At 32.2% G+C, this 14,067-nt stretch overlaps 1 protein-coding gene across 8 annotated transcripts in view; it reads left to right on the top strand.

Moving 5' to 3' along the window:
* The window catches only part of NBEA (neurobeachin), a 727,838-nt gene that overhangs the window by 608,507 nt on the left and 105,264 nt on the right, over window positions 1-14,067 (top strand). For all 8 annotated transcript variants that reach the window (XM_031960710.1, XM_031960705.1, XM_031960707.1 and 5 more), the window contains one exon: window positions 2,268-2,380. In XM_031960710.1, coding sequence (XP_031816570.1) covers window positions 2,268-2,380 — 113 coding nt within the window. The remainder of the gene's footprint in view (window positions 1-2,267; window positions 2,381-14,067) is intronic.

Here is a 14,067-nt window from a genome sequence, read left to right as displayed (position 1 = left end):
TATTATTATGTTTACTTGAATTAATATCTTGCTAAATAGTTTATAATTGAATATATTTAATTATTACCATAATTTTTTAAAAATACAAATACTTTTGCAATTACTTCAAGAGTATTACAAGAAAGGTCACAATAAGGGAGCATGTAAAACTTGAATATTGAGCTGTATCTTGAATAAAAAGAGGGTTTCTTTGAGGAAGAAGTATAGTAGGAGTAAATAATGGAAGGTGGAATGGCATGTAGAAGGAATAGAGAGACCATTTTGACTAGATCACACAGTGTGAAGGGATAAATAATGTCAAGTAAGGTTAAAAAGAAAGATTGGGGTTAACTTGCAAAGGCTTTTATAAACTAAAAGATGAGTTTATATATGTAAATGTATATTCACATTTATTTTAGATAAACAGAAAATGTCAAAATGTGGCTTTTTATCTTGGTTAAAAATTAGCATGATGCTTTTCTTTAATAATTTCCATTTTTAACTGAGATTATTTCACATTATTGCATATTTTACTTCCAAATCATCAGAATAATAGCCATATGTTTACAGTTTTAAATTATATTTGGAACAATTGAACATTTAAAGACATGGTCCTTTGATATTGGTATTCATTATTTCCTTTTCCCTATAGATTAAATATGGTAGGAAGTAATTCCGATTAAAAATTTATGGCCTTAATTTGATTTTTATTTTTAATGTTCTTCATTTAGATCATATGGGTTTGCAAATTACAGATTAAAACACTTAAACAAAATAATGAAAAGTTATATAATTGAAATTGGTTTTTTGAATTTATACACTTGTATCACATTCATTTAAACCAGCCTATGCAACACAATATTTTGTGAATTCCGTAAGTAGTACTAATGATAAATTCCATTTGTAGCACTGTATAGTCTTCAATGTTTTCACATAAATTATTTCATTTGATCCTCATGATTGTGATCATCCAGTTGTTCTGTTGTGTCTTACTTTGGTGACTCCCAACTTTATGTGACCTCTTAATGGTATAGTTTTTTCTTGGCAAAGATACAGAAATGATTTGCCATTTTCTTCTCCAGTGGATTAAGGCAAACAGAGATTAAGTGACTTGCCCAGTGTCTGATTTGAGTATCTGATTTGAAATCAGGTCTTTCTGACTCCAGGCCCAATTCTTTATTAATTTTTTTAGTGTGCAGTATGGTTCATTTTTATTTAATTTTTTTCATTAATACACTGACCATATTATCTTAAAAATAAACATGTCAAAAAATCTGGACTCTTAGGCATACCTACGTATAGTTCAATGTTATCCTAGAACCTAGAATAGGTTAGCAAAGCACACATATGATATATCTTAATTATAAAATTTATGCTTTTAAGATAAGTGTTCAAGACCTACCACAACTCCACCTTTCCAATCTTATATAACACTTTACCAATATGTCTGCTGTGCTCTGACCAAACTCATAAAAATAAATCCATATTCAGTGCTTTTATACACATTAACTATACTTGGAAGAGTCAAAAGTTCTTCCTTTTGGTCCTTAAATGGAACTTTATTTATTGTCTCTTACAATGTTTCCCATGGTTTTTACTGCATTATAGCTATTAAAGAATTATAGTTTATTTGTATATGTCCTATTCCCTTACTAATTTTTAAGCTCTATAAGGTGAGCACTATTTTCAATTATCTTTATATCTTAGCTAGCAAGATAACATGCTTAACAAAATAAAAAAGCTAATTTAAACCTGGTATCTGTCCGTATTGTTGATGAATTGAAGGAAGAAAGGGAGCAAGGGAGAGAGTTGAGCAAGGTTGCATTCTAATGAAACTCTGAAGTATATCCCATTTCATAATACGTAAATCCTGATGCAGAGGATCAAAGATACTGATGTAGAAAGCTTGAAGATTTGTATCCTTCTTTGTTGTGTAGGCAAGTTGTGTCTTATATTTTTTTAAAAATGCTATAACTGGAAATACTTTGTATAGGCATGGACTGATAATGTTGTGATGTTAATAACATTTTTTTATCTTGTCAAATTTTTGTAGTCTTGAATATTTTTCTCATATTTCACCGAAAACATCTATGCATTGATATCTAAATTATATTTTAAGAATAAACATAATGGATAGACGAGTACTTTTTAATTAAATAGAAGTTACAATTTGGCAAGAAAGTAAAGTTTCAGTACTACAGTTTATTCTCTGATATATATATACATACATGTAATATTTAGTAATTATTCACGTATAACAATTTCATATCCTATTTTTTCTTTACTAGGACGAACATACAACGATCTGAACCAATATCCAGTATTTCCATGGGTATTAACAAACTATGAGTCAGAAGAATTAGACCTGACACTTCCAGGAAACTTCAGAGATCTTTCAAAGGTATCTTTTAACAGAAAACTAGTTTATTCTACAATATACAAATATAATTTGCTTGAAAGAGCATATGTTTCATATGTTTCATACATACTACATATGTTGTACTAGTATGTTCTAGTATACATATATACTAGTATATATAGTATATACTACTATACTATAAAAGTAGTATAACTTTTGGGATGCGGTTTAGCAATACACAGTTAAAATTAGAAAAATAAACACACATTTGGCCCAATAATTCTATTTGACTAAAGACATGATTATAATAGCATCCAATTAGCATAGTGTAGTAGTATAACGAAAAAAGCACTAAATTATCATCCCAAAGATCTTGGCTCTATCTTATTCCAGCTCCATGATCTTAGGCATCACTTGATGTCACTGACACTCAACTTTCTCATCACTACAATGGGAATTTTCACTTAGAATTGTTAGAACAATCCAATGAGATTACATATGAATGCTCCAAGAAAACAATCTGATGAGATTACATATGAATGTTTCATTCATATGTAGAGTTAGTAAAGGCATTTTTATAATTGGTTTATTATTTGGCATAACCTACTCCCTATGCTTAAAATGGAAAACATTTTAAACATAGGGAGCAGGTTATGCCAAATAATAAGGATAACAAACATTTAATATCTTAACACATGCAAAATGGAAAGGTTATACTATAAAAAGAATAGATAATAAAAGGTTTTATTTTTAATAGTGTAGATTTTAAAATGGGATAAGAAACCTGGTCTTAATGCAAAGTATGAGAAGCAGTCTTCAGAAATACAATGAGGTGGGCAATGTATTAAGAATATGGGCAAATAAAATGACTTGTCATATTATAAAAGAATACATATCAGATAGAATAAATATAAAACATATTTTCTATATATGCACATATATAGCCAGAATATATATAAGATAGAATAGATATAAAAGAAAATGTTGGTGTGAGTGTCAATGAGAAGTTTGCATAGTTTGTTAAGGACTTAGGGAAAATTTAGCAAAAATATTTTAAAAGATTTTTTTTTTTTATAAAAACAAATGACAAAATTAGGTGGCATACGTGATGAACATTTCTAAGTACAAAGGAAAACTTCCAACAATACTACATATGTGTATGAGGTTACTTTTCTGGAAATTTCTTATCACTGGAATGTAGTCAAAAATTCAAATTTCCAGACACCAAATAGAAGTCACAGAGTCCATGCCTTAAAACCAGTGAGTCTTTGACTTTCATTTAAAATGTAGTTATCCCTGTTTTACACATAATTCTGATAACTTTTACCATTTAGCTTACCAACCAGAAGCTTTTAGGCACAACAAATAGAGAGGAAAAGATAACTTATTCTGCAAATAGAAGAAATTATTAGAAATAAGTCAGATTATTGAAGTACATTAAAATAAATCTATTTTATATAAACAAAAATATTATTAAAGCAAGAGATTAGGAAATAATGTTGCAAATAAAACATGGTATTTGAAATACATAAGGAACTAGCATATGATATGAAAAGACAATTTTCTCAATTAACTATAAATTTTCATTAATCATTTGAAAAAATGTCTGCTCTCAGTGGTCAAAGAGATGCAAATTCAAAGAGTGTTGAGATGTTACTTCACACTTATCAAATTGGCAAAAATCAGTAAAAGAAATGCTGTTTAATTCTGGGAGGGATGTGAAAAATAATCCGTATGCATTTATAAAGTGTCTACTTTGTGTCAGAGTTGGAAAGTTGCATAGTCTTTTGGGATGCGGTTTAGCAATACACAGTTAAAATTAGAAAAATAAACACACATTTGGCCCAATAATTCTTTTTAGGACAATAAACCCTGAAAGTGTTAACAAAAGCAAAATGGAATATCTATGCAAAGATTTTCATAGCAACAATATTAAAAAATGCCAAAAATCCCTGAATTTTACCTAAATAATCAACAATGATATATTAGTGTAATAAAATATTATAATGTAATAAAAAAAATAATTATAAGTACTATAAATATATCTTACAAAACTTATGAAATAATGTAAAGCAAAAGCCAATTAGATTTGGTCATGAGGCATTTGGGCAACCTTTGAAAAGTAATTTCATTAGAGAGCAGTGAGTAAAAAAGCCAAATTACTAGGTGTTTAGAAGTGAGTGGGTAATAAAGGAAAAGAGAAAATGGGACAGTCTTTCAAGACAAAAAATTATCAAGACTTTTTTTTAGGTATGGGGTAAACTGAGCATGTTTATATGCATATGGAAAGATGTGTTAAATATGAATGACAGAAAAGACTGAAGAAGTGAGGCTCTAGAGCAACAAAAGGTAATAGAATCATGGACACCAGTTGAGGAATTAGCTTTGATGATTAGTAAACAAAGATTCATCATATTTCAGGCTTAAGCAAAAGAAGGGCTGGAGAGGTAAGAGTAATAGAAGTCAATCATCAAGTGCCTATTGTATACTTGAGAGAGACAAAGACATTGAATTATCCTATCTTTCAAAGAGCTTATATATAGCCATGGAAATACGTGGGACAATACATGGAAAAACAGAACCAACCAGGTGTATAAATAAGTGCCAATAAATGTCTAGTGGCATATAACACAGTAATTGTTATAGGTGGAGAGGGAAGATTATGTCACATTAAAAAGTGATTGACATTTATATAGAGCTTTTAAGTTTGTCTTAAAGAACTTTACAAATATTTTCTCATTTGCTCTTTAGAACATTCCTGGAAGGCTAATGCTATTACTCCCCTAATTTTTCAGAAGAAACCACTGAGTCTGACAAGGGGAAAGTGAGTTCCAATGGATTATCCAGCTATTAAATTCTTAAAGCAGATTCACACTAAGATCTTTATCTAAGTCTTACCTATTTTGTTATGTTGCTTCTATGATAACTTCTTGTTGTGAACAACAAGTTGTTCACTAGTTCTAGTTCAGTGGTGTCCGACTTTTAATGATCCCATGGACCATATTATCCATTGGGTTTTCTTAGTAAAGGTGCTAGAATAATTTGCCATTTCTTCTCCAGTGGATTAAGGCACACAGAGGTTAAATGACTTGCCGAGAATTACATAACTAATGTCTTGAGAGTAGATTTAAACTCAGGTCTTCCTTACTCTAATCCCAGAGCTCTATCAACTAAGATATATAGCTGCCTCTAGGACAGTTAAGGAATACTTAAATGAGGAAGAGAAGCTAGGAGGAGGACAAGGTTCATAACCTTTATTGGCTCCAGTTTTCTCATGTGAAATAGCTGATAAATAAAAATAACTTCCAGGATTGTTCTGAGTATAAAATTAGGCAGTTATTTATAAGGCACTTTGCAGATCTTAAAGTGTTATACAAATGCCAGCTTTTATTATTATTATAGATAGATATTTGCCTTTGTTGAACATTTTATTATAAAAGGAGGGAACAGTCAACCTATTTTATCAGTAAGATATATTGAGTCTCTTATTTAATTAGAGATCATAGGTTTAAATTTTTATCAATTACATTTATAAGTGTTAGAGGTTTGTATTTATAGTTTGACAGAAGAGAAAGCGAATGAAATCAGCTGTCGTAGATAATCATTCAGTATAAAACTATGAAGCAAGATGCCCATTTTTCTTCCTTATTAAAGTTTTCATAAATATACCAATGTAGTAAAACAGACCAAATTTAGGTTTTACACAGATATTTCAGTTGTGTACACTCATTACATGAGTTTGACATTTCCGGCATCATATTGTCATTGCTTATTAAAGTGTAAATTGGAATTTTTCCTCATTTACTTTGTCATGCACTCAGTTAAATAAAATAGTTTCCTCACAAGAGAAAATTTTACTAATATTGACATATGTATGAGGCATCACATATATCCATCCAGTGAGTGAAAAAATATATTTTGTTAATATAGGAGTTGTTTGATTGACAGATGATGATAAGTATAGCCATTCTCAGAAATTATTATGGCACTTTAAAAAAAAAAAAGGAAGTGATAATGCCTTGAGGCTTTTAAATGTAATAATGCAAATGAAGGCACTGAAGTGTGAATACTCTTCAACAAGCTACTCTTGATACTGCCAAATCTCTGAGCTCTGAATATAACAACGTTTACATTGTAAATGAGAAGGAAGAAAGATCTCAAACCAGAACCAGCATGTTCTTCCAGTTTATTTTAAATTTTTGGTTTAAATTAGGATTTCACTAGAAGGTAATTAAATAAAATGAATTAATTAAGTTTTCTATAATGTTGGTATGAACCACTAAACAGAAGTTTGTTGTTTTATATGAGGGAAATTATTAATGAACAGAATTACTGCATGCATATAGCTGATTATTATAGGTGCCATAGATTGGAAAATGGAAAAGGGAAGAATAAGGGACAAGTTTTTAAGTACTTGATATGTACCAGTCATTATGCTATGTCCTTTATAAATATCTCATTTGAATGGCTAAACACATCATAATCTTTTAATATAATGTTTTTGTGTGATGAAAAGCTCTTTGATGAATTTAGAAAATCATTGAATTATATGAATTTGTGCAAAGTTCAGTAAGCAAAACCAGGAAAGCAATAAACAAAATGACTACAAGAGTATAAATAGTGGGGAGAAAGTTTGGATGCCAAGAAGAACTGGGAAAACATCCTTCTGTCACTTCATTAGAATTGAGAATTTGGGGTATAAAATGGTTTGCATACTTTCAGACATAGTTAAAATGTTAGTTGATTTAGTTAGCTTTTTTTTTTTTTTTTTTTTGGCCTCTTTCTAATATTTGTTACTAGGGATAGTTCCCTGGTTAAGGAAATAGGAAAGCGTCTAGTCAGGAATAATTATGAATAAAAATTTATCAGTGAAAATAAGATTAAATTATTAAAAGAAAATTTATCTTTCTCTAGTCCTGTGATAGCTGTACTATTTTCCATAATTTTTCAAACATCATTGACAGCAATCTCAGCCAATCACATCTGGTTGTTCTTCTCATACCTTAAGACATCATTGGTATGGGCATGATAATTTGAACTCATGGAGAGCATTTTGGTGTTTATTCACCACTCTTAGAGACTGGAAATCTTCACACTCTAATATGTAATTTGACTTAGATCTTTGCTTAGAGGATTCATATTTTCATATGTGTGGACACTTTCTAATGATGTAGATTGAAATCTTTATGCCTAAAAGAGATAAAATATTTATTAAGGACTTATTATGTGCCCCAGATACCTAGAAGATAATCTTTTTTTTTTTTTATTGATATCGCAGAAAATAGTCCTCACTTGCTGACCAACCCTCTGATTTTAATCACAGTGAGTGAGATTAGATGAAAGTATTAGCCACAGAGAATCACTTCCCAAAGCATCTAAAGAGTAGACTTTAGAGGAGATAGTCTATTCACTAAACAAATATGAAATGCCCTGGAAAATAGAATTTTCTGGCATTAAGATAAATATGTTCATACATAAAGAATTGTATTAAAAGGTATTAGTCTTTATATTGTAGAGTGTACCGCCCCTCCATATTTTAATTTAGCGAACGTTTATTAAACAAAGTTTTTTACCCTTTGTCTAGGCGCCTACTAAAGTGTACCTATGCTTTGAAAAATTGTTTATACTGGAAGAGATGGTTCTTAAGCATTTCACATTCCCTACTTTTCTTTGCTTATCTTATTTTTTCTCCAATGCTGAGACAAGACTTCTCTCCTACTTCTTTCCTCAGCCCTTATAACAACTGGCTACCAGAATATAACTTCTTTCCATTATGTTGTAATAAGGCTGCTTAGCAATTTTTCTTAGCCAGATCTGCTGAAACCATAGAACCATTATGTCTAACACTGAATTTTCTCAAGTTTGGGGAATTTTGCTTTGTGTATGTCTTCAACTGAAATCTTAGGATCCAATAGGTATATGATGGGAGTTTCTTTTATATACAGATATGCATGCCTCAAGTAGATGCTAACAGTTGACAGTCAGGTATTTTGATATTATAATTCTGGAATTTTGGAGCCTCAGGAGGTGATAGTTAGAGTTTTTTCAATGGCTGGTTTACTTTCTGGGCCTAGACTATAAGGGCAATTTTACTTGATCTCTTGAAAGCTGTTGTCCAGGCTCTCTTGTTCATCATGGTTTTCAGTTAGTCCAATAATTCTTATATTGCCTTTCCTGTATCTATTTTCTTGTTAAGTTATTTTTCTATTGAGGTATTTTACATTTTCTTCTATTGTTGTTGTTGTTGTTTGGGGGAATGGGAGGGGGTGATTCTTGATGTCTCATTGACTTCCATCTCATTCACTTCCATCTGTCCAATTCTGATTTTTAATAAATTATTTTCTTCAGTTGACTTTTTTATCTCCTTTTGCATTTGGTCAATTATACTTTTAAAGGAATTGTTTTGTTCATTGGATTTTTTTTTTCCATTTCACCAATTTCATTTTTCAAGGAATTGTTTTCTTTTTTCCATTTTGCCAAATCTGTTTTTAAGAAGTCATTTTCTTCAGTATATATTTTTTTCATTTCATCAAATCTATTTTTAAGCAATAGTTTTCTTCAGCCAATTTCCAATTTGTTTTTTAAACTCTCCTGCAAAGTTCTCATTTCTTTTTCCCATCTTTCTTCTCTCTTTTAAGATCCTTTTTTAATTCTTCCCAATTTTTGAGTTGGAGACCATTTCATATCCCACTTTGAAGCTTCATCTGAAGGTTTTTTGCCTTTAGTGTCCTCAGGGTTTGAGTTCTGTTCTTCTCTTGTCTCCATAATGGCTATCTTTGGTCAGATCTCTTTTTGATTTTTGGCTCATTTTTAAAGGTTGAGGTCTGTTCATAGGGCACAAGGGAGATTGTCCCCTCAAGCTTCCAAAGGGTGACAGAATCTTTACACTGTCTTGTGGCTAATGGTGCTGCAGGCTTCCTCCCTGCCTTGGGTAAGCCTGTACAAATCCTACTTGTAATGCTAGGATTCAGGGACTCACTATTTGCCTTCTGTGAGACATCCTTAATTGGATAGTCTGCTGATCCACTGGCCTTCTGAACCAGGACAGAGTGACCAACACTGCTGTATTTTAACTTAGAGGCTCCTACTTTATTCCCTATATCAGACCTCCCTGCACTACACCTATGCTGGACCATGTCCCTCTTTGCCCAATTGAAACAGACCTTTCCTGAAGTTCTTTCAAGATAACTTCTACTGGAAATTTGTTACACTCCAAATATTTATGGGTTCTGTCACTCCAAAACCTATTCAGAGGTTTGATCTAGTGTTGATTCTGAGGGAAGCCAGAAGAGCTCAGGTAACGTCCTGTCTATTCTTCATCATCTTGGCTCCACCCCACAATCAGATATTTTGGATATCTGTGATAGAATATTTCTTTTTTTTTTTTTAATTTATTTTTTAATAGCCTTTTATTTACAGGTTACATGTATGGGTAACTTTACAGCATTGAACAATTGGCAAACCTCTTGTTCCAATTTTTCCCCTTTCCCCCATCCCCTCCCCCAGATGGCAGGATGAGCAGTAGATGTTAAATATATTAAAATATAAATTAGATACACAATAAGTATACATGACCAAACCGTTATTTTGCTGTACAAAAAGAATTGGACTCTGAAATATTGTACAATTAGCCTGTGAAGGAAATCAAAAATGCAGGTGGGCAAAAATATAAGGATTGAGAATTCAATGTAATGGTTTTTAATCATCTCCCAGAGTTCTTTCACTGGGTGTAGCTGGTTGAGTTCATTACTGCTCCATTGGAACTGATTTGGTTCATCTCCTTGCTGAGGATGGCCAGGTCCATCAGAATTGGTCATCATATAGTATTGTTGTTGAAGTATATAATGATCTCTTGGCCCTACTCATTTCACTCAGCATCAGTTCATGTAAGTCTCTCCAGGCCTTTCTGAAATCATCCTGTTGGTCATTTCTTACAGAACAATAATATTCCATAATATTCATATACCACAATTTATTCAGCCATTCTCCAATTGTTGGGCATTCACTCAGTTTCCAGTTTCTGGCCACTAGAATATTTCTTTCTGAATACTTGTGAATTTGCTTAATAACGAGTCCTACACCCTCTAAAAGTAAAGCTGTACTAATAAGTAGCTTCACAGTTAGTTAAAAAATGGTACTTACAGATTCATTAATAAATGTGAAGACTCTTATTGGAAAGTTACAAGGCTCTTAGTCCTTGCCCTTATCTTACTTCACATTCCTGTCAGTTCTCTGATTAAGGTGTACTTATTAAATTTACAAGTTCTACATCTTATAGAGAGAAAGAGATAACAGAAATACTTAAGACCTAAAGCCATTCCCCAACTGATAAAATATCAAAGTGTATAGACAAACATTTCTCAAAAGAATTGAAAACTATTAACCAGAATGCTTCAATTTGTCAGCAAGCATTATTTATTATATACCAGAAAATATGCTAAATTCTGGGCAAAGAAAGACAAAGAATACCTCAAGAGGCATATGCTCCTAGGAGGGAGACACCATGAAAATAATTATACACAAGATCTGTTAAATATACATGGAAGGAAATATCAAGGAAGTAAATAATTCATAGATGAGGGATCTAAGAAACTCCTCCTAGAGATAGTGTGATTTGGACTGATTTTTGAAGAAAGCTAGGGAAGCTAAGAGGTGGAGTTGAGTGGACAACACATTCAGACATGGGAGATAGATAGTGCAAAGGCACTAAGACTAAAGATATAGTGCTATGTTTGAAGAATAATTCAACCCCCAATCCCTTATCTAATTCCTAAATACGAAAGAATTGATCCTGGAGATAATAGAAACCACTTTAACTCTTTGAGGAGAGTGATGGCATAATCAAACCTTTGCTTTAGAAAAATGACTTTGGCAACTGAGAAAGAATGGATTAAAGATGGGAGAGTTTTAAGACAGGAAAACAATTTCTATAATATGGGCAATTGCAATGGTGATAGCTGTGTGAATAGGGAGAAGGGGATGTATATTAGAGATTGTTAAAATGTAAATGACAAGATTAGGCAACAGAATGGATATATGGGATGAGTCATATTGACAAGTCAAGGATGAACATAGATTTTGTACTTAAATGACTGAAAATATGGTGCTACCATCTATAGTAATAGGGAAAGTTGGGAAGAAGGAGTTTTTTAGTGGAGAGAAAGGAAGGAGAGTTTTTTTTAAAGACATTTTAAAATTAAACTTTTTTTTTGTTTTCAGTTCCAAATTCTCTCCATTCCATTGAGAATATGAAAAAAAAACAAAACCTGTTACAAATATAACAAGCAAAACAAAATCTCATATTATGTCCATGCATGTGTATATGCATGCACATGTGTACACATGTTTCAGTCTGCTCTCTAAATCAATCATTTCTTTATCTTGAGGCATATAGAATTTTTCATCATGAGTTGAAACTAGAATGCACTTGATTCCATTGTGATTATCAGAATACCTAAATCTTTAAGAGTTGTTTTTCTTTATAGAATTGTTGTTACTGCATACATTTCTTTCCCTTTAAGTTCCCTTAACTTTTTTTGTGTCAATTCATACAGGTCATTCCAGGTTTTTCTAAAACCATCTTGTTCATCATTTCTTAATACACAATTGTATTCCATCCTTTTTATATGCTAGTGGACTCCTCCTTAGTTTCTAATACTTTACTCAAAAAAAGATATTTCTCTAAAAATGTTTGTACATATGAGTCTTTTTCCTCATCTTTTGATTTCTTTGTGGTATAAACCTACTAATGGTATCACTAGGTGAAAGGGTACAAACAGTCTAATAACATTGGGGACATAATTCCAAATTCTTCTCTGAACTTGCTAATTTAGTTCATAGCTTCATAATAGTTCATCAGGGTACCTGTTTTTCCCTAGATCCTCCAGCATGACATTTTTCCTCTTTTGGCTACTTTTACAATATTATGGCTATCACAAAAACAGAGACCCTAAGAGGACATGATGATGAACAGTATGGAAGGCTGCAGAAAGGTCAAGAACTGTGAGAATTCTATTAGAAAAGACCATTAGCAATTAAACTAATTGACAACTAAGAAAACATTGTTAATTTTGGTGAGAGTTGTTTTATTTGAATTTTGAAGTCAGACTTCTGAGGGTTAAAAAAAATATAAAAGGAAAGGAAGTGGGAGAATTGATTGTTGATGGCCTTTTCAAATTTAGTCAGAAAAGAGAAGAGATATGTAAGACTGCTGGCGTTAGATGGATCAAGTGAGGGATTTTTTTGTTTGCTTGTTCTGGAGAGACATGAGAGTATTTATTGTTGTTTGTCCTTTATTCTCAAAGAGAACCATGATATCAGAGAAGTGATGCCATGATATGCAAAGTGAACTGGATTTAAATGAGAGAGGGCTGGGCAAGGTCACCTGCCTCTCTTTCCCCTCTGGAGCCATCTAGATCCAGTGACCAGATATAGATCAGAACAATTGAAGATGGCAAACCATTCCAGTATCTTTTACAAGAAAACTCCAAATGGGATCACAAAGAGTTAGACACAACTGCAACAAATTGAACATGTGTCAGATCTAAACATCAGAGATAGAGCATGAAGCAAAAGATGTTCTCTCTCCTAATAGAGAAAGCAAGAAAACATGTATAAACAAGCTAATATACTGAATAAATAGGAAAATAAGAGGAAGAAAGCAGTAGGATGAAGGGGTTGGGAAAGACTTCCTGTATAAAATGACATTTGAGTTGAGACTTGAAGAAAGCCAGGAAGCAGAGATCAGGAAAAAAGAATTCGAGAATTCCAGGTATGGGAGACAGAAAATCTCCAGAGGCTAAGAGTGTCCCTGGATCAAAGCATATGTGTTGAAGAGTAAGATGTAAGATTATAAAAGGGACAAAGGCAGAAATGGTCATTAGGTATGAAGGACTTTTGAATGCCAGAGGAGGTGAGAAGTTAGATGATTATAATTTGCTTTAGGAAAATCATTGGCAGCTGAATGGAGAATACCTTGAAGTGGGGAAGAGACTTGAAATAGGCAGATGTACCAGGTTATTGCAACAGTAAGTTGATGAAAATTTGCATCAGAATAGGAGCAGTATCAGAGAAGAGTACAGGGCATATTTGAGAAATGTTGTAAAGGTGAAATTGAAAAGCCTCTTATATTTTTCTTTATATACTTACTCTCTGTCTCTGTCTCTCTCTCTCTCTCATTTTCCTCGTTCCCTCCCTCTCCTATTCCTTCTTCATGATCTACTCTACAAAGCTGAATTTTGAGTTTTCCCATTTCCCTTTTGAGTGTAATGTACATCAAACTCTTTGTGTGTGGATGTATATATGTTAAATTCTTCTTTTTCTAGTTTAAACAATAATGAGATTCATTATGATGCCCATTCTTCCTCCCCCTTCCTCCATGGTTCTATGCTATTTTTCCCATGTACCCCAGTTATAAAAATTTCTTCCTTCTTTATTTCTGTGGTACAATGGATGTAGCTCTAGATCTGGAGTCAGGAAGACCTATGTTCAAATATGCCTTCAGACATTTATTAGCTGTGTGATTCTTGGTCTGTCACTTAATCTTTTGTCTAGCTCAGCTTCTCAATTTGTAAAATTGGGATAACAATAGCATCTATATCCCAGAATTCTCATAAAAATCAGATATTTGTAAAGTGCTTTGTAAACCTTAATGAGCTATACAAATCCTAGCTATTATTTGTATTGGGCCATAGATAGTGGGGGAACTCTGGGTGAGATATAAGACCCTT

Source organism: Sarcophilus harrisii, chromosome 3 (assembly GCF_902635505.1).
Source record: "Sarcophilus harrisii chromosome 3, mSarHar1.11, whole genome shotgun sequence".
Classification (NCBI taxonomy): Eukaryota; Metazoa; Chordata; class Mammalia; order Dasyuromorphia; family Dasyuridae; genus Sarcophilus; species Sarcophilus harrisii.
Note: the sequence above shows the minus strand (reverse complement) of the source record. Positions and strands in the feature narration are given on the sequence as shown.